Source organism: Macrotis lagotis, chromosome 5 (assembly GCF_037893015.1).
Source record: "Macrotis lagotis isolate mMagLag1 chromosome 5, bilby.v1.9.chrom.fasta, whole genome shotgun sequence".
Lineage (NCBI taxonomy): Eukaryota > Metazoa > Chordata > Mammalia > Peramelemorphia > Peramelidae > Macrotis > Macrotis lagotis.
Window position 1 is genome coordinate 245348263 of NC_133662.1, and position 21164 is coordinate 245369426.

Consider the following 21164-nt stretch of genomic DNA (forward strand, 5'->3'; position numbering starts at 1 on the left):
TCCAGCATAATCTGTACCTCCTATCCTGGTCAAGCAGCCCCATGTCCTTAAGCAGTTTGCTCTGGACTGCTCCTGGGCATCACTCTCTAGGCTCAGAACTGCTGAGCTCCCCATCTCCCACCAGTGCTCCCCAAATCTGGTCTGGGGCCCATGTTCTTTCTTTCTCCCCCTATGATTAATGAGAAAAGATAAGATCAATTGTCCCTTCAGAGAAAAAGCTGCTCTAAAAGACATTCAATGTCTTGAATATAGTCACAGGTTTAAAAAAAAAGCATGCAGAGGCAGCTAGGTAGCACAGTGGATAGAGCACTGGCCCTGGAGTCAGCAGTACCTGAGTTCAAATCTGACCTCAGACACTTAATAATTGCCTAGCTGTGTGGCCTTGGGTAAGCCACTTAATCCCACTGCCTTGCAAAAACTAAAAAAAAAAAAAAAAAGGCATGCAGACAAAAGGCACCTTAGAGATCATCCAGTCAAAAACTTTACAGATGAGAAAAGTGCCATAAAGGGGAGACGACAGTCCAAGGTCACCCACATCCATTAGCAAGCATTTAATGACCCTCTGCAGAGCACCATTCTTTAATGAAACAAGGCAACTAGAGGGACCAGATCCTGAGTCAAGAAGACCTGAATTTCAGTCTGGACTCAAGATGCTTACTAGCTAGGTGACCCTGGCAAGTCACTTTACCTCTGCCTTCCTCCATTTCCTCTACCATGAAATAGGGATAACACTTGTGAGGATGGAATGAAATAGTATTTGGAAAGTATTTTACAAAGTGCTAGCCATTATTATTATTCAGGACCATACTGTCTCACCTTTGGACAATGAATAAGAAGAACCACCCTAAGTTGGTGAAATAAGTTTCTGCTGTTTCATAAACATCTGTTTCTGACTCCTGATCATTCACAAGATCATAGACTTAAAGCTAAAAGAGACCTTAGAGGTCCTTGAAGCCCAGAGACCTAGAGTCAGGGTTCAAGCCTAGGACTTCTGCCCTCAGACCCCCCCCTTGCTGGTTGCCTTTTGTCCTCTGATTTCACCTCTCTGCTCCCTCACTCTCCTCCAGTGAAGCCTCACTCGGCAGCCTTCTCACCAGTAAAAGTCCTGCCACCAGCTCTCAGATAGGATGAGACCTCTCAGATCATCTCTTAGGGCTCCTTGTAGGCTTCTGGAGCTTAGAGAATCTGGTCTCTTCCTTTTCTCCCCTCTAAATTCAAGGCTCCCCCTCATTACCATTTTCCTTCTTCCTTTCCCCACAGGAGCTGATTTATTCCCAACCAAGTCCAAAGACCATTAGCAATTATTTGTTAGGGATAATCTTTTAATCAATAAAAATATCAGCTCAGAACTTGTTCCTAAACTAAAGAGAATCTCAGATCTGATCACCACAGATGAACAGATGACAACTGGATGACTGAACCTACAGAGTGTCTTAGCTCCCCCAATAGTACAGAAGAACAGGTGACCCACCAGAGTTAGCTACTTTCAGAAATCCAGGCAGATTCTGCCTGGCATCACTACTTACAGCACTCCAAGGTTCAGTGCATACAGGAAGAGAGCATTCATACCCACATTGATGACATTGGCTGCAATTCCAGTAATAACTTGAGGCATGGTGATGCCCTAAAATTCAAAAGCCAACCATGACAAATGTTCACTCCTTTCCAGAATATAATAAGTATCTGAACAGTCAACATTATGAATTGCTTAAGTGGATATTCCTAAGGTTGTTTTTGATTACTTTATGTAGACAAGACTTGACTAAACAGTAAAGCAGGGAAGGGTACTAATAAGATATGAGAAAGATCAAATGAGGTCCTTGAGCTTTATGCTAACATATTGATGGACCTATTTTTTTCTTATATAAAATTCAACTCCGGTCTATTCTGAGATGTCAAAAAGGTTCATACATAATTTCCCAATCAATTTTTTTTTTACTTTGAAAGAGAAGCCTCACTGCCATCAGAAGAGTTGGTGAGGGCAGAACATGATATTACAAATCAGTGGCTAGATTAGGGAGTAAAGGGCACATCTGGCAGTAAAGATCAGTTGGGCCTCACCTCTTCTCCCTCTACCCCAGGAATTTAAAACCTTCTTTCCTTGTTCTGCTCCCTATATGACTTCCAGCAACACAGGGAATGAGCAAGGACTGGAGCTGCTGCCTAGTCCTTGTTCCTTTAGAAGGCATTCAAAGACCCAAACCTAAGACTTCATACAATGTTGTCTTGTTCTATATGGCATACTGGAATGAACACATAGTTTGTGGCTTGAAGTTAAAGAGGAATCCACTAGATAGGGCTTCTATTTCCAAGCTGGAACAAGTCCTTTCCAATGATTCTCCCATGTACCTTAAAAACAAAGCCTGGATCTAATTCTGAGGGAGGTTAAAAATGCAAAACTAGCAAAGTCCATCTAATACCATTTCAGAATCAAATTACATAAAACAATACCATCTTCTGCCATTATGCAATATACACAATCACACGAAGAGCAATCTATACCTGGCTTCTTAAATATCTTGTCTGCAGCTGGTATAGAAATGCTGCCTGTAAGATTAGACAGAAAAATCTGACTCATTAATGTGAAATATGAGGACACAAAATCACGGTCATCACAAAGGACTTCCTCTCTAGAACAAGAAGGCTTAGTGAGAAATTTCCCCACTATCTAACTCGAGGGCAATGGAGTCAGATGTGGGCTAACCAGTCCCCTGGAGTATTGGTTATGTAGGGGCTGTTTGAATCCTGTAACATAGCAGTTCCAGCTGGTCAGAAGAAAAACTGTCTGGGTCATGAGGCAGTTAGGATTAGCCTGTTGCCAGTTCCATGAGAGTCACAAACACTCAGGATATGGATGCTTCCTCGTTTCCCAAGAGTTATTGGGGAGAGAAGCTGCTTTCCTTCCTTTCTTTCAGGGATTTCTAGAGTTAGTTTGAACTGGGAGTGTTCAGAGTTAAAAGGAGCTCTGAGTGATAAAATGGCTTCAATTTTTACATGAAAAATTTTTAGTTAAAACAGAGCAAAAGTTAAATGTGTACTGGTTCACAATGGTAATTTATATTCTAAGAACACAGAAACTTACAGGAAGAGCAGGAAGGAAAATCATCACATAAACTTGGGCTAATCTGGGAGAAAAAGAAAGAAGAGATTTCCTTTAGTTCATGCTGTAGGGGAAACAAAAGATCACTACTAACACTTTAACAAAATAAAACTGCAGAGAATATCTCTCCTATAATGATCACATCCTACAACATCATTTCATAGCAGTGTTATCAATCTAATCTGACCAACTGTTTTACTTTAGGAAGGTTGATCTCGTTTAATGAATTTCCTAACTCTCAAGACAAGAGATTACAAACTTCCCAGGTGGGCAAAATGAGTATTCTATTAGAAAGGAATCAGGGAGGCTTGGAATGATAAAAGAGGAATCTTGCACTCAGGATGACGAAAGCTCTTCCCTTTTCTTCTACCCAATGGTCTCCCCTTCTAGTGAGATTGCTAAAGCATTGGCCTGACCACTGAAAGACCTGACTATAAATCAAGGCTCAGGCACTATCAGCTCTGGGGACTGGACTTAACTTCACTCAACCTTTGTTTCCTTATCTGTAAACAGCATCCACCTCCCAGGGTTGTGGTGAGTTAATGTGTGTAAAGCTCTCTGCAAACCATAAACTAGCCCATGCTAATAACTCTTCTTTTTCTCCTACTTTGGAAGCTTCTCTGGCTCCCTCTTGTTCACAGGATAAATAATATTAAAGTCATTCAAAATCAGACTCAAGCTTCCTTTCCAGGCTACCACCCACACTCCCCAGTGAGGTCAAACTTGCTACTTCCTTGGGCCTGGAACAACCTCCCCTAAAAGAACCCTGGGTTTCCTTCCAAATTCAGTTCAGACACTACCTCTGACAAGAGACCCTTCCCAAGTCACCTTCTTCCCCAGCTCTGATGCAGTGCCTGCCACATAGTAGGCATTTAATTAACATTGATTGATTGATTGCTTACATATACTTGGTCTTTATTAATATGGCTATGTTCAGTTTCCTAACACAGTGCTTAATAAAGACTCATTGATGCATTATAAAATTGCAGGAATGTATTTTAAAAAAGGAAGATGAAAGCATTTTGGAGGCTGAAATTCCAATTCAAACTCCATGAGAAAATCAGAATCCATGAGACCAAAATGAATGGAGAAAGAGATACAATGCTAACTCTTTAACTTCCATTTTCATAAGACGGTAAGAGTAAGAGAAGTCAATATAGAGAAGATAATGGATGATCTTTCACCCTCCCATGGAGATTAGAGTTATAAAATAAGATAAGATTCTTACTTGGAGACTTCTGGGTCTTGTTTGGAAAACAGGAGAATGGGTTCAATATTAATAAAGATGGCCCAACAAGGAAAGCAGCACAGTAACAAAATAAGGATTGCCCTCTGAAGGATGATACCAATAAGTTTCATATTCTTGGCTCCAAATGTCTTGAAGAAGAAAAAACAATACAAAGATAACTATATTACTGGGAATAGCTAAGTCATTCACAATTCTTCATGAATAATACTGTATTACTATGTACAACATCCTACTGGTTCTATTCACCTCACTATGCATTGTTCTTGTGAGTCTTTGTACCTTTTCTTAAATCATCCTGTTTGTCATTTTTTATAGCCAATAATATTTCCTTAAAATTCACTGCTTGTTTAGCCATTCCATAATTTATGAGAATCCCTTTGATTTCTAATTCTTAGCCACCACAAAATGAGCTGCTATAAATATCTTTGTACAAATAGATCTTTTACTTTTTTTTTCAGATATAGATGTAACAGTGGTATTGGTGGACTAAAGGATATCCACAGTTTTAGTGTCTCAGTTTTCCCACATTCCCTCTAACATCCAACATTTTCCATTTTTGTCATATTAATCACTATGATAGTTATGAAGTGGTGTGCCAGAGTGTTTCAATTTGCATTTCTCTGATTAATAGTGATTTAGAGTAATTTTTTTATGACATAGATAATTTTGATTTCTTTGTCTGAAAACTGCCTGTTCATATCCTTTCTTCATTTATCTAATTGGGAAATGACTTGTATTTTTATAAATTTACCTTGATTCTCTATATATTTGGGAAACGAGGCCTTTATCAGATACTTGCTGCAAAAATTCCCCCGTTTTTTTGCTTTTCTTATAATTTTGGTTGCATTGATTTTGTTTGTGGAAAAAAACCCTCTTCTTTGATCCCAAATTTTCTTATATAAAATAAAAAACTCACAGATAACCTATTTCATGGCCTTTTAATTTGCTTATGGTATCAGTCTGTACAATCATGTGCCCATTTTGACCTTATCTGTTATATAGTGTGAGATGTTGGTCTATACCTAGTTTCTGTCACAGTGTTTTCCAGTTTTTCCAGCAGTTTGTCAAATAATGAGTTTTCTTCCAAAAACTTGGATCTTTGAGGATATCACATACTAGATTACTATTGTCATTTACTATAATGTAATTTGTAGAAGACTTCCAGAGTGGATCCAAGATTGTGGCATGAAGCTAGCATGTTCCTGGAATTCCCTTATGCAACATTAAATGAAATCTCTACATAGATATTAAATCTATAGATCCCACTAAAAAAAGAAAAGAGCAAAAGCAAGTTCTGAACTGTAGACATCACAAATGATCTTCAATGGAGATCTTTCTCTTTGGGGGAAAAGGGGAAATAGAGATGGGAGAGCAGGAAAGTCATAGAAGAGCCCAGGTCCCAGCTCAGCTAGATAGCAGGCTAGCAGAGAGGGTCCCAATCCCAGATAAAATTTGTGCCTTGGGAACCCTGGGGTCACAGACAGAACTGGGTTGGTAATAAACCTCTGCATAGGCACTAACTGGGCTGCTTAGGCAACACTTTTGCAAGTGATAAATCAGGGACCAACCCAGCACAATAAGCTTGGCACTATTCTTATATTTCAGGAGCAAATGAGATATATCAAAATGAGTAAAATAACAAATAGAGTGCTAACCATATAAGCTACTATTCAGATAAAAATGATAAAAATAACATCTCAAAAGAAAAAAGCAGTGACAAATTACCTACATAGGAAGTCTCAAAAGAGTTTATGAATTGGACTCAATTCCAAAACCTCATAGAAAAGCTTAAAGATGATTTTAGGGGTAGCTAAATGGCTCAGAGAATAAAGCATCCTGGAGTCAGGAGGACCTGAGTTCAAATCTGGTCTCAGACATCTAATATTTACTTATTTAATTGTGCAACCTTGGGCAAATCACTCAACCCCCATTGCCTTGCAAAAATAAAAAAAAAGGTTTTAAAAACTAAAGAAGAGCTGAAGAAGAAAAATGGAAAAAAAGAAATGAGAGCCTTGCAGGAAAATTATGAAAACTGACCAAAGAAATCATCTCCATTAAAAGTATAATAACCAACTAGAAAAAGAATGTAACTCATTAAAAAAAATCGACCAACTGGAAAAGGAATGCAATTCATTAAAAAAGTCAAATCAATAAACTGGAAAAAGAATGCAACTCATCTAAAAATCAAATTGACCATTTGGAAAGTGAATGCAACTCATCAAAAGAAAAAATTAATCAACTGTAAGAGGAAAACAACTCATTTAAAAGTAAAATTAGCCAACTGGAAAAGGAAATATAAAAACTAACTGAAGAAAATTGAACCCCCTAAATTAAAACTGAACAAATAGGGAACAAATAGTACCTTTTAGGAAAAACAAAAAACCTGGAAAATAGATTCAGGAAAGATAATTTATGAATTATTGTTCATTGAAAAGCCTTGATCAAAAAAAGAGCCTAGAAAATGTCTTTCAGGAAACTATTATGGAAAACTGTCCTGATATACTTGATCAAGAAGACAAAATAGCCCTTGAAAGAATGTACAGAACACCTCCAGAAAGAGATCCCAGAATAAAAACTCTTAAGGACTAACAGTAAAATTCCAGAATTTTCCTTTAGAGAAAATACAGCAAGCAGCCAAAAGGAAGTAATTCAAATTCAAAGGCAGTCAATCAAAAATACATAAAGACTTATCAGTTTCAACATTAAAGGATCAGAGGGTCTACAATATGATATTTTGGAGGGCAAGGAACTTTGGATTACAGCCAAGAATTAACTACCCTGCAAAATTCAGCATATTCTATCAGGGGGAAAGATGGACATTCAATGAAACAGAGGACGTCCCAAAATTTTCTGATTAGAAGACCAGCATTGAACAGAAAATATGATCTTCAAATACAACACTCAAGAGAGGCATAAAAAAAGGTAAATGGAAAATGGAAAAAAACAAATGCTAGTCAAGAAAATCAAAGTATACAAATCCTTACAAGGGAAGATAACACTTGTAACTCTTTAGAATTGTATTTCTCTTAAGTTAGTTAAAGGGGTCAATATAGTTGAAGGGATTTTACTTAAAGGATATGGGTAGGGTTAGGGTTAGTTCTTGTCCTTTGACAACAAAGAAGATCAAAATGACAGTACTGTTTGAGATAAAGTACAGCATGTTCAACTGTGGCTGATCAGATCAATATAATCTCAAAATGCTCTACCACAGGTTAGGCACAAATCATTCAAGTCAACACTTGGGAGTGTTTACTCTAAACTTATGCATCTCAAGTTTCCTTTAAGCTATTATGATTCTGCCATGTTCAGGCTACCTGAAAAAAGGGCATGGTATAAAGTGACTATAATTTAATGTGATTTATGACTCTTGAGAAATGTATTTTTTTTTTTTTTTAGGTTTTTGCAAGGCAGTGGGGCTAAGTGGCTTGCTCACGGCCACACAGCTAGGTAATTATTAAGTGTCTGAGGCCATTTTTGAACTCAGGTACTCCTGATTCCAGGGCTGGTGCTCTATCCACTGCACCACCTAGCCATCCCAAGAAATGTATTTCTAATGAGACAGAAGAAGGGAGGGGTACTTAGTGACTTATGAAGTAATGCTGCTTATCACTCACTCCATAAGCAATCAACCTTTGAAAATAGTATTTCTTTCAGGACAGATAAAATGAGTATATTTGGCAAAGGAGCTGTAAGTACAAGACAGAATTGAAACAATAAAAACATAAAAAAGGACTACTAGGAGAAGGCAATCCATTACTGAATAAATAACACCAGCTGAAGAGGCATAAGAGCTACTATGGTAGCAGGGAAGAAGGGAGGGAGTCAACATTGAGCAAATTCTATTCAACAGATTCGGCCCAAAGAGGGACTAATATACATTCCTAATTGGTTTTAAAAATCTATCCTACCCTACAAGGAAGTGGAAGGGATGGAGGGGAAGAATGGAAAGAAAGGGGAAGAAGGGACTGATAAAAGGGAAGGTGAAGGAAAAATAAAAGTAAAGTTAAAAGTTAAATTTAAAAGAAATGTTAAAGGGGAAAGAAGCATAACATTAGTGAGAAGGAATAATTGGAAAGGAAAGAGGAAAGTGTAAATGGGAAAAGATAGAATGGAAGGAAATACAGAATTAGTCATCTTAACTGTAAATGTGAATGGGATGAGCTCTCCCATAAAATGCAAACAGATAAGAGAATGGATTGAAACCAAAATCCTACAATATGTTGTTTATAAGAAACACATTTGAAGTAGAGAGATACCCACAGAATAAGGGTAAAGGAACAATAAAATAGATCCTTCTGATTAAATCTGATTAAAAAAAGAAACAATATCAAATTATTAGTATCAAAAATGGAAAGCATGAACCAATGAAAAACAAATTAAAGAGATAATTCAGTTATAGATCAATCTCCCTAATGAACCTTGAAGCAAAAATCTTAAATAAAATTTTAGCAAAGAGATTACAAGAAGTTATTAATAGGATAATACACCATGATCAGATAGGATTTATACCAGGTAGGCAGGAATGGTTCAATATTAGGAAAAATTCAACATAATTGAACATATCAATAACAAAACCAATAGAAATCATATGATTATCTCAGCAGATGCTGAAAAAGCCATTGAGAAAATACAACATCCATTCCTATTAAAAACACTAGAGAGTAAAGGAATAAATGGAATTTTCCTTGAAATAATAAGCAATATCATCTAAAATATCAGCAAACATTATTTGTAATGAGGATAAACTAGCTATAAGATTGGGATAAAACAAGGATACCCATTACCACCACTATTATTCAATAAGGAATTAAAAATATTAGCTTTTGCAAGAAAAGAAGAAAAAAATTGAAAAAAATTAGAATTGGCAAGAAGGAAGCAAAACTTTCACTTTTTGCAGATGATATGATGATTTACTTAGAAGACCTTAGAAAAACAACTAAAAAACTTTGAAACAATTAGCAAATTCAGCAGAGTAGCGGGATATAAAATAAACCAACATAAACCACACAAAACCCAAGGTCGAGAGACAGGAAAGTAAATTCCACTTACAGTAACTGTAGACAACATAAAATACTTCGGAATCTACCTTCCAGAAACAATTACAAAATACTTTTCACAAAAATAAAATCAGATCTAAAAAACTGGAAAAATGTACATTGCTCATGGTGAGGTTGCGCTAATGTAATAAAAATGACTATTCTACCCAGATTAAATTACTTATTCAGTATCATACCAATCAATCTACCAAAAACCTATTTTACAGAGCTGGAAAAAAATAGAAACAAAATTCATCTGAAGCAACAAAAGGTCGAGAATATCAAAGGAACTGATGAAAAGAAATGCAATGGAATGTGGTCTAGCTATACCAGATCTAAAACTATACTACAAAGTGGCAGTCATCAAAACTGCCTGATACTGGTTAAGAAATAGAGGAATGGATCAGTGGATTGGAATAGGTCAAAAGATAAAGCAGTAAATGACTACAGTAATCTACTGTTTGACAAACCCAAAGACATTAGCTTCTGGAATAAGAACTCACTATCTGACAAAAACTGCTGGGGGAAAATGGAAAATAGTATGGCAAAAACTAGGCATAGACCTACATCTCATACCTTATATCAAAATAAGGCCAAAATAGATACAGGATTTAGATATAAAGGGCTAATAACATAGATCTATGAAAAAGAAAGAAATTTATGACCAAATATGAAATAAATAACATTATAAAATACAAAATGAATGATTTTGACTAAATTAAATTAAATTTTGCACTACTAAAACTAATGCATGATAAGGAAACCAGAAAGCTAGTAAACAATTTTCATAGCTAGGGTTTCTGATAAAGCTCTCATTTTTAAAATATATAGAGAATTAAATCAAATTTATACGGTTACAAGTCATTCCCCAATTAAGAAATGGACAAAGGATATGAACAGATAGTTTTCAAATGAAGAAATTAAAGCTATTTATAATCCTATGAAAAAATGCTCTAATTCCTTATTGATTAGAGAAATGCATATTAAAACAACAATGAGGTACCACCCCACACTTATCCGATTGGCTAAGATGACTATAAGGGAAAATGATCAATGTTAGAAAAGTTGTGGGAAGACTGGAACATTAATGCACTGTTAGAGTTGTGAATCTATTCAACCATTCTGGAGTGTAATATGGAACAAAAGCAATAAACACCATACCCTTTGACCAAGTAATACCATTACTAGACCTATATCCAAAAGAAAATTTTAAAAGTGGGGAAAGTCTCTCATATTCAAAAATATTTATAGCAGTTTTATTTGTAGTGGCAAAGAATTAGAAATTGAAGGAATGCCATCAACTGGGGAATGGTTGAACAAGTTGTGGTGTATGAATGTTATGGAATACTATTGCCCTATGAGAAACCATGAATGATCAGACTTTAGAGAAGTATGGAAGGAATTACAAGAACTGATGCTAAGCCAAGGAAGCAGAACCAAGAGAACACTGTACACATTAACAACATTGTGATTCGACAAACTGTGATGGATGCAGCTCCTCTCACTAGTTGAGAGATATAGGATAACCCTGGGAGACCTGTTATGGACAATGCCATCCTCATCCAGAGGAAAACAAAAAAAACAAACAAAAAACCACCATAGAATATGAATGAATACTATGTTCACTTGTTTAAAAACTTCTCTTATCTTTTCCTTTCCTATCCTATGGTTTTCTTTCTTTTCCTTTAGTTCTTAGTTTCCCCATTACCAAAATGATTACTATGTCAACATGTTAAACACAGATGTATATGTACAACTTTTACTAGACTATTTGATACTAAGGGGAGGGGGGGTGGAAAGGGAGGGTAGTAGAAAAATGTATACCTTATAAATATGCAAATAAATGAATGTTGAAAAAATTTTTATAACATGTAATTATAAAAATAAAAAATAAATAATAAATTTGTAACTAATTTATTTCACTGATCCCATTTCTTAGCCAATATCAAGGTATTTTGATAATGACTATTTTATAATACAATTTAAGATCCGGTACAGTTAGACTACGTTCTTTCACATTTTTTCCATTATTTCCTTGATAGCTTTATCTTTGTTCTTCCAGATAAATTTTATTATTTTTTAAAAAGATAATTTGATAATTTGATTGGTATGGTACTGAATAGATTTTGGCAGAATTGTCATTTTTATTATATTGGCTTGGCCTATCCTTGAGTAATTAATATTTTTCCAGTTATTTAGATGACTTTATTTGAGTGAAGTGTTTTGTGTTCATACAGTTCCTTAATTTGTCTTGGCAGGTAGTATTTTATATTGTCTACAGTCATTTTAAATGGAATTTCTCCATCTCTTGCTGTTGGACTTTGTTGGTAATATATAAAAATATTGATGATTTATGTGGGTTTATTTGTATCTTACAACTTTACTAAAGTTGTTAATAATCTCAAATAGTTTTTTACTTGATTCTCTAGGATTTTCTAACATCAGCAAATAGTGATAGTTTTGTTTACTTATTGCCTTTTCTAATTCCTTTAATTTCTGTTTCTTCTCTTAGAGTTATAGCTAAGATTTCTAGTACATATTAAATAACAGAGGTGATTATAGGCATCCCTGCTTCAATTAGGAAGGCTTCTAGCTTATTACCATTACAAATAACATTTCCTGAAATACTGCTTGTTATCATTTATCATTATATTTTATTACCAATTATTATCATTTTAAGGTAAATTCCATTTATTTCTATGCTTTCTAGTGCTTTTAATAGAAATAGGTACTGTATTTAGTCAAATGGTTTTACTGCATCTATCGAGATAAAGGTATGATTTCTGTTATTTTATTATTGATATGATGCTGATAGTTTCCTAATCTTGAACCAGTCCTGTATTCCTGGTATAAATCCCACTTGGTCATAGTGTATGATCCTTGTGATATGTTTCTGTACTCTCTTTGCTAAAATTTGATTTAAAATTTTTGTTTCAATATTCATTAGGGAAATTTATCTGTTTTGGCTCTTCCTGATTTGGGTATCAGAACCAAATTTGTGTCATAAGGAGGAACTTGGTAGGACTCCCTCCTTGTCCATTTTTCTAAATAGTTTATATAGCATTGAGATTAATTGTTCTTTAAGTGATTGGCAGATTTTGCTTATAAATCCACCTGGTTCTGGGAATTTTTTTCTTGGGAAGTTCATTGATGGTTTGTCTAATTTTTTTCCTCCAAGATTGCATATTTAAGTATTTTATTTCTTCTTTTGTTAATCTGAGTAATTTAAAATTAAAGATATTCATCTATTTAATTTAGGTTGTCAAATTTATTGGCATACATATAGGCAAAATAGCTTCTAACAAATGTCTTAATTTCCTGTTCATTGATAGGGGTGAATTCACCATTTTTAATAATAGTAATTTGATTTTCTTCTTTCCTTTTTTTAAAGCAAATTAACTAATAGCTCAGCTATTTTATTGTTTTTTCATAAAACCGGCCAGTTTTATTTCAATAGTTTTCTTACTTTCAATTTTATAACTCTCACCTATGATTTTCAGGATTAATTGGGGATTTTTAATTTGTTCTTTTTCTAATTTTTTAATTGTTTGCCGAGGTCATTGATCTATTTTTTTCTCTATTTTATTGATGTAAGCAATTAGAAATATAAATCTTCCCTTAAATACCATTTTGACTGTATCCCATAAATTTTGATATGTTGCTTTGATCCATTTGTTTTTAGGATTAAATTCTTTAATTTCTAATTAATTTTTAATCTCTTTCCATTTTCCACTGTTGATAACATTTTTATCGCATTGTGATATGCTTTTCTGTAACTAGTTGTGAAATTTTTATGTCCTAATACATGCATCAATTTGTGTGTAGATGCCATATACTGCTGAAAAAAAGTATATTCCTTTCTATTCCCATTTAATTTTTCCAGAGATCTAACACACATAACTTTTCTAGAATTTTATTAACCTCCTTAATTTTTCTTATTTTTTGTTTAGTTTTAACTAGTTCTGAGAGGAAAAATTAAGGTTCCCCCCACAAGTATAGTTGTATTATCTATTTCCTCCTGCAACTCATTCAACTACTTCAAAAATTTAGATGATATACCATTTGATGCATATAATGATATATCATTATCTGTGGTACCTTTCAGCAAGATAATTTATCTCTTTAAATTAGATGTAATTTTGCTTTTTCTTTGTCTGAAATCATGATTATTACCCCCTGCTTTCTTTGCTTCAGCTGAAGCATAATACATTCTCCTCCAGTCCCTTCTTTAAATTTAGTCTCTTTGCTTCAAATTTGTTACTTTTAAACAACTATCATAGGATTTTGGTTTGGTATTTTTTCTCTAATAAGAGAATAATAAGTGTTCATCCCATTCACATTTATAGTCATGATAACTGTGTATTTCCTGCCATGCTAATTTTTATTATTTATTCCCCTCTTTCTCACAAGCAGTTTACTTTTGATCACAGATTTTCCCAATATACTCTCCCTTTTGCTGATCCCTCCTCCCCTTTATATCATCTCCATCCTTTTTTACTTCCTTATAGGGTTAAATATTTACAACTGAGTGTGTATGTTATTCCATCTTTGAGCCACTTTTGATGAGAGTAAGGTTTATGCTTTGTCCACTATCTACCCCCACCCCTCTCTTTTATCTCCATCATTATAGGTCTTTCATGCCTCTTTTATGTAGGATAAGTTACCTCATTCAATCCCCCCATCCTTCTTCCTGTGCAACTTTCTTTTTCAATCCTTTATTTTGTTTTAAAGTCACTTTAATCCACAAACTCTGACTAAATATATTCCTTTTAATTGCTCTTATGATTATAGAGTTACAAATATTATTTTTTCTTTTTTCTTTTTTTTTAAGGTTTTTGCAAGGCAAATGGGGTTAAGTGGCTTGCCCAAGGCCACACAGCTAGGTAACTATTAAGTATCTGAGACTGGATTTGAACCCAGGTACTCCTGACTCCAGGGCTGGTGCTTTATCCACTGCCCCACCTAGCTGCCCCTACAAATATTATTGTGCCATATAGTAATATAAACAGTTTAACCTTACTGAAGTTCTTGTTTTCTCTTTCTTGTTTTTTTGTTTTATCTTTTTTTCATTTTCCCAAGTCTTATATTTAGAAATTAATTTTTTTTTTATTCAGCTCTGATCCTTTCACCACACATGCTTGAAAGTCCTCTAGTTTATTAAATATCCTTTACCCCCCCCCCCCCCCGAAAGATTACATTCCAGTAGGTTACAATCCTAATTCTTTTGCTTTCTGGCATATAATATTCCAAGTCCTCTGATTCTTTAATTTGGAAGCTGCCAAATCATATATAATCCTGACTGTAGCTCCATGATATTTGAATTATTTTTTTAGTTGTCTGCAATACTTTCTCCGTGATCTGTGAGCTCTGGAATTTAGCTAATAAATTCTTGGGAGTTTTCATTTTGGGATCTCTTTCAAGTGGCGATTGGAGGATTTTTTCAATTTCTATTTTGCTTCTAGTTCTATCATAGCAAGGCCATTTTCGTTGATTTTTTTAAAATGGCTTTGAAGATAGTCCAAAAATTCTTGTATTATCTCTCCTGGATCTATTTTCTAATCTTTCCAATGAAAAATTTTCACATTTTTTTCTTTTTTCCCCCCTACTTTTGTGGTTTTCTTTTATCATATCTTGATGTCTCATAGAATAATTACTTTCTACTTGTTCAATTCTAATTTTTTAGGAATTATTTTCTTCAATGAACTTTTGTACTTCCTTTTCCATTTGGTCAATTCTATTGCTTATGGGAATTATTTTCCTAGGTAAATTTTTGCTTATCTTTTCCCATGCTATTGACTCTTTTTTTCATCATTCTCTTTCTTGCATTTCTTTTCTCATTTCTAATGTCATTTCTTTTTCCAATTTTTCTTCTTCTCAAATTTGCCTTTTTTTAAATCATTTTTTAGGATTTTTCATAAATTCTTTTTTTGGACCTGACAGCAAATTAATTTTTCTCTGAGGCTTCACATGTAGCCATTTTGACTCTCTTATCCTCTCCTAAGCTTATATCTTCATTTTCCCAATCACATTGTAACTTTCTATAGTCAAGCTCTTTTTGCTGTTGTTCATTTTTTTTGCCTTTTTTCAATGACTTAGTTTTTTTTGAGACTGGTCTGAGACTCTGGTTTTTGAGAATCTGGTCCTGCACTGAGGTTTTGGTACTGGGGTTTTGGGTTTTAGTGCTGACTTTCACTGGGCTTCAGGGCTTAGATCAGGGGTGGTAAATCTCTGGCTCATGGGTCAATTACCATGACAACCACAGGTGGAACTTTAAATTCAATAAATCTAAAAGACTTTTAGGAATAAATTAATTAAATATTTGACCAAATATAGCAGGCAAATGATGTTATAAATGTCCAAATGGCCCTTGCCAAAAAAAAAAAGTTTCCTATTCCTGGCTTAGACACTTGCTTCCTCTGGAGTTTAGCTCTCTAGTTCCTCTGCATCTTTGAAAACCAGCCTGCTCTTTTAGTAATTTTTGCTTTATACCTATTAGTAGCCTGCCTTTTGGTAAGTCTCTTTTTATACCTTATATCATAAACCCTAAAAAAAAGCTTATTTGCAATTTGAAAATCAAATTTTCCATTATTAAAAAACTGGAAGGAAAGAAGATCAGGTGCCTTTCATAACTATGAGTGGGGAAAAATTTATGAGCAAAGGATAGAAAAAGATAAAAGACAAAACAGATAACTTTAATTACATGAAATTCAGAAGTTTTTCCCTGAAAAAAATTAATGTAATTAGAATAAGAAGGTCAAGTGGAACAACAAGAAGAAATATATTTTGTCAAATTTGGTTGGTGTTTTGGTTAGTTTTGTTGAACTACTTTTCTTCCCCTTAGTCTCCCTTAATCTCTACTAAAAGGGAGGAGAGAAAAGGAGAGAAGGAGGTTGGGAATGAAGAAGTACAAAAGAAAGAACCAGCTGTTTATTAAGCATTAATTGCATGCCAGGCACTATGCTAAGTACTTTACAAATATTATTTCATAAGATCCTCACAACAACCCTAGGAGTTAAATATTATTATTTATCTCCATTTTAGAATTTAAGAAACTGAGGAAGACAGAGATTAAATATTTTGCCTAGGGTCACATAACTACTAATTGTCTTAAGCTGGATTTGAACTCAAGTCTTCCTGACTCCAGGCTTCCTGACTCCATTATACTACCTTGCTGAGGAAAGAGTAGACATTGAATGAAGGTAATGTAAAAATGAAAGATAACAACATTTTTTAAAGAATATTGCAGTATTTGCACATCTCATAATCTACAATATAACCATCACACACACTTATTCTTCTCTATGACATCTCTAATTGCATTATTCTAGAAAGAAAAACTCATCCATAAAACTTATTAGAAATTAGAAAGTCACAATACATACTGATGACATTACATGGAAAATAACTGTACTTTGATTTTCCCCTTCAAAGAAGTTTTTAATTTTATTTTTATTTTTTAGGTTTTTGCTAGGCAATGGGGTTAAATGGCTTGCCCAAGGTCACACAGCTAGGTAATTATTAAGTATCTGAGGCCAGATTTGAACTCAGGTACTCCTGACTCCAGGGCCAGTTCTCTATCCACTGCACCACCTAGCCATCTCCAAAGAAGTTTTTTAAATAATTTTTTTTTGCTTTTAAAAAAACTAAAAAAAAAGAGAAAACTAAAGGGAAGAAAGTTGTTTCTTACCTGAGATACTAATGTGTCACATGCTGAGGCTAAACCTGTTCCAACTGAAATACCAATTATATTCACAACCTAAAATAAATATGGAATAAATGGTCAAGGATGGACAGTACATGGAACAAGACTCAAATACCAGTTACATACCCTTTCAAAATGAGGAATAGCAAAAAAAAATGAGACTTCTGGGAACAATTTCAAGTATTTTATACTTAGAAGATATAATTCAAATGTGATCCTACATTGTAAAGTGATTATAAGTATACATATATGGATATATATAATTTTTACCTGTATTGCAAAGGTAGAAATTCATCCATGTCAGTTCTCAATTTTTATTCTAGAAGCTATATCTTTCTACTTTAAGAAAACCCTAGATTCCCTACAGGGCATCCCCTATTTCTACCACATATTCCCTCCCATCCATTTCCTATCTTTCTTTAAGACCCAGTTCAGATTCCATGTCCTTCATGAAGTCTTTGTAATCTTCCCGGCTTTCCCTAGAACCACTATGATTAGATTTCTTCTTCCTTTCTTCTAGTCTGTCTCATCTTTTCTTCCAGGTTCTATGCCCCTATTACTATCTGAGGAGAGAGGCTGCTGTTTTTCATGTTGGTATCTTTAACTCCTATCAGAATGCCTTAAAAAAAGCAGTCATTCAATAAATGCTTGCTGAATTCCATATAAACAAGAGGTAAAAATTAATACACTGTTTCATACATGGATATGATATCAACTGGACAATACTGAGCTGTTTTCCAGGAGTGGGAATACATTTATGCTGATCCATAAACTGACTTTCATTTCACTTAGTGGCCCTTGGGACCAATGACCAGGATAGATATCAGACTGGAGATTCAATCTGTGGTTTTTAACCAAAGTAAAAGTAGTAAAAAGGTGGATTAGGAATTAGAAGATGAGATTTCTGGCTCTGGTTTGCCACTTAATAAAGAAAACTGATGACCTTGGACAAGTTACCACCTCTCTGAATTGTATTTGTAAAAAAATGGGTTCAATAATAGTCATAGGACCTACTTCACACATAGTCATTATAAAATACAGTGAAATATGAGTGAATATACAGTCAACAGCCAGATTAAAAAAAAAACAGGAGAATTGAACCTTTTCTTCTACTTTGAGGGGGGAAAAAACCATTTAAATTAAGAGCAAGGAACATGAAAAATCTATTAGGCACTGTGCTGATGATGCTTGTCCTTCATTCTCAAAGAAGACCATAAATTCAGGGAAGTGATGCCATGACAAGCACATGAAATGGATTTGAGTGAGGGGGGAACTCTGGTTAAGTCATCAGGGTTAAATGACTTGCCCAAGGTCACACAGTTAGTGTCAAGTGTCTGAGGCCTGATTTGAACTCCTGTCCTCTAGACTCCAAGGATCTATCCACTATGCCAAACACTGTGCTAAGGGAATACACAAAGAAGAGTCCCTGCCCTTAAGGAGCTTACAATCTAATGCAAATACATATATAAAAAGCTATAGACTATATAAAAAGGAAATTATTACCACAGGGAGACATTAGAATTAGGAGCTGGGGAAGACTTTTAATAACAGATGGGATTTTAAATAGTTATAGGATGAGACAAGACAAAAAAGGAGAGCTTGACAATGGGAAAGACCATATACCAAGTAAGGAGAAGGACTCAGAAGCATGGTGATAAGCTGTTTGAGTGGTGGGCTTTACAAATATTCAATTCTATTGACTAGACAGCTCTTTTTAACCATTATTTACACTTCATCACCTGTTCTACTCTGAATACGTGAACTAGAATTGAAAAATGATTCTCTGAGATAGTCATAACAAGAAGAGTGGCATCACAGCAAGAAGTCAAACTGAGGGATGGACCTTCCTATGATCCATCTTGCCTCATAATGCATAATAATAACTGGCTGTTTCAAAACCATTCTTTCTTAACAATATTTATAAACAGGGACTGAAATTCAATGACTTCTCTTTTCCAGACTCAGTTTCCTCATCAGACTGGGTGATTTTTCTACTTTAAAATCCTTTATTCTCATATGTTTAAACTTAAAGAATACATACGGATAAAGCAAGTGTAACGGCATCCAACTCAACTTTCCCTAAATGTCCACAAAATATGGAGCTCACGACACTGATTAGAAAGACCATCAACTGCTCCAGAAACTAGAGGATCAGGAATAGGAGGCCAAGAAAAGACAAAGTGGTTAAGTCACATTAGAGAGTTCACATCCACTGCCCTCCCATCATGTTGTCATGTTACTAATGTAAATGAATTAGCCTTGAAAAGAGTTAAGCAGGCATAACAACCAGTAACTGAATTCATTTCACGTATGAATTCTTTCATAATTTCATAAGTGGTCTCAAAATTCAAACAAGCTCCTTGGGATAAAATAAGGAAACAGCCCTCAAGAGTCCTTTACAGCAATATGTTCCTAGCACTGGCTTTGCAACTACAAGGTCTGGATGGATGGCTTTAAATTCCCATTTCTGGGTCTTGGTTTGCTCCTCTGTGAAATGAAGAGATTGTACCAGATGATCTTCAAGGTAAAATAAAGCTTGAGTTTGTGTGTCAAAAGGAGCGCACAGTATGATTAATATGGAAATATGTTTAACATTAGATTCTCTCTGTCTACACGTGGGGGAGGAAAGGGGGGAGAGAAAAAGCATGGAACTCAAAACCTTACAAGGAAATGGTTGTTGAAAACTACATATGTAGTTGGAAAAATAATTTTTTTAAAAAGGAGTAAATGTCATCTTCTGAATTAACTGGCCACCAGGGAACAAGGTCTCAGGTGCTTTCCAACTTCTAATTCTGAGATCCTGTGAATCACTGTGTTGCTGAGACACCTGTCGGCATCTCGTACAGAGAATACTCTGACTGCTGAATTCTGCTCACTGGTGCCCATCTTTGGGGGTTTTGGGGGGGGGGAGAAAAATTGCCTCAAATTCAAGATGTCCTCATGTGCCCAGAGACAGAGGGAGATGAGAAGGAACAAGAGGCAAAAAAGCCACGTGCAGGGCGGTGGGGGGGGGGGCCTGGGGCAGCGGCCATCTTGCTGGGAGGCCGCAGGCTCCTCGGATGGCTCAAAGGTAGGTCTGGACTGCGGTCCGAGGGGGCAGCGGCCGGTGGGGGAGGGGAAGGGCAGAGGGGGCGGGGCCCGGGGCCCAGGCTGCAGGGGCCCCCAGCCCCCGGCCTAGGCCGCGCCCGGGCTCCTCACCACGGGCCCCGCGATCCGCAGCAGCTCGGCCGCCTCGCGCCCCGTATCGGCGGGCAGAGCGGCGCGGACCCTCCGCAGGCAGCGGGCCTCCCGGAGAGCGGCCAGGAGGCGCCGGAGCCCGGGCCAGCGCCTCTGCGGGGCCGCCCCCGGGGCCCCGAGGGCCGGGCGCTCCATGCCGGACGGTTCTTCACCGAGCTCCAGCTGCGCGCGCCCAGAGATGCTGCCGCGGCCACGTGCGTCCGGCCCCGCCCACCACGTGAGGGCCCCGCCTATCACGTGAGTTCCCCCAGCACGGTCCCGCCCACCACGTGAGGCCCCGCCCATCACGTGAGTCCCCACCAGTGCGGCCCCGCCCACCACATGAGGGCCCCCGCCCACCAGTGAGGTCCCGCCCACCAGTAAGGTCCCGCCCATCAGCGCGGCCCCGCCCACCACGCCAGGCCCCCCCCCCGCCCATCACGTGAGTCCCCCACCAGCGCGGCCCTGCCCCACCCCTCAGGACCCGCCCCCTCTCGGCCCTTAGACTCCGCCCTCTCACCAGTGGCTCCCCAGGCCTGTCCCAGCCCCGCCCCCAGCCCCGGCCCCGCCCCCAGCCCCGGCCCTGCGCTGGGGCAGCTCCAGGCACTGGGGCAGCTCGGGGCACTGGGGCAGCTCCAGGCACTGGGGCAGCTCCGGGCACTGGGGCAGCTCCGGGCACTGGGGCAGCTCGGGGCGCGGGGCAGCTCGGGGCGCCGGGGCAGCTCGGGGCGCCGGGGCAGCTCGGGGCGCCGGGGCAGCTCGGGGCGCGGGGCAGCTCGGGGCGCCGGGGCAGCTCGGGGCGCCGGGGCAGCTCCGGGCGCCGGGGCAGCTCCGGGCACTGGGGCAGCTCGGGGCACTGGG

General features: G+C 37.1%; 1 protein-coding gene across 1 annotated transcript in view; it reads right to left on the bottom strand.

The window, feature by feature from the left end:
* Positions 1-20535, bottom strand: part of LOC141488844 (multidrug and toxin extrusion protein 2-like) — a 45131-nt gene extending 24596 nt beyond the window's left edge. The window contains exons 1-7 of the mRNA XM_074189248.1: positions 20286-20535; positions 19129-19230; positions 17073-17141; positions 4329-4477; positions 3083-3125; positions 2503-2547; positions 1527-1624 (exon numbers count right to left, since the gene is read on the bottom strand). Coding sequence (XP_074045349.1) covers positions 1527-1624; positions 2503-2547; positions 3083-3125; positions 4329-4477; positions 17073-17141; positions 19129-19230; positions 20286-20459 — 680 coding nt within the window. The 5' untranslated portion in view covers positions 20460-20535. The remainder of the gene's footprint in view (positions 1-1526; positions 1625-2502; positions 2548-3082; positions 3126-4328; positions 4478-17072; positions 17142-19128; positions 19231-20285) is intronic.
* Positions 20536-21164: the final 629 nt, after the last annotated feature.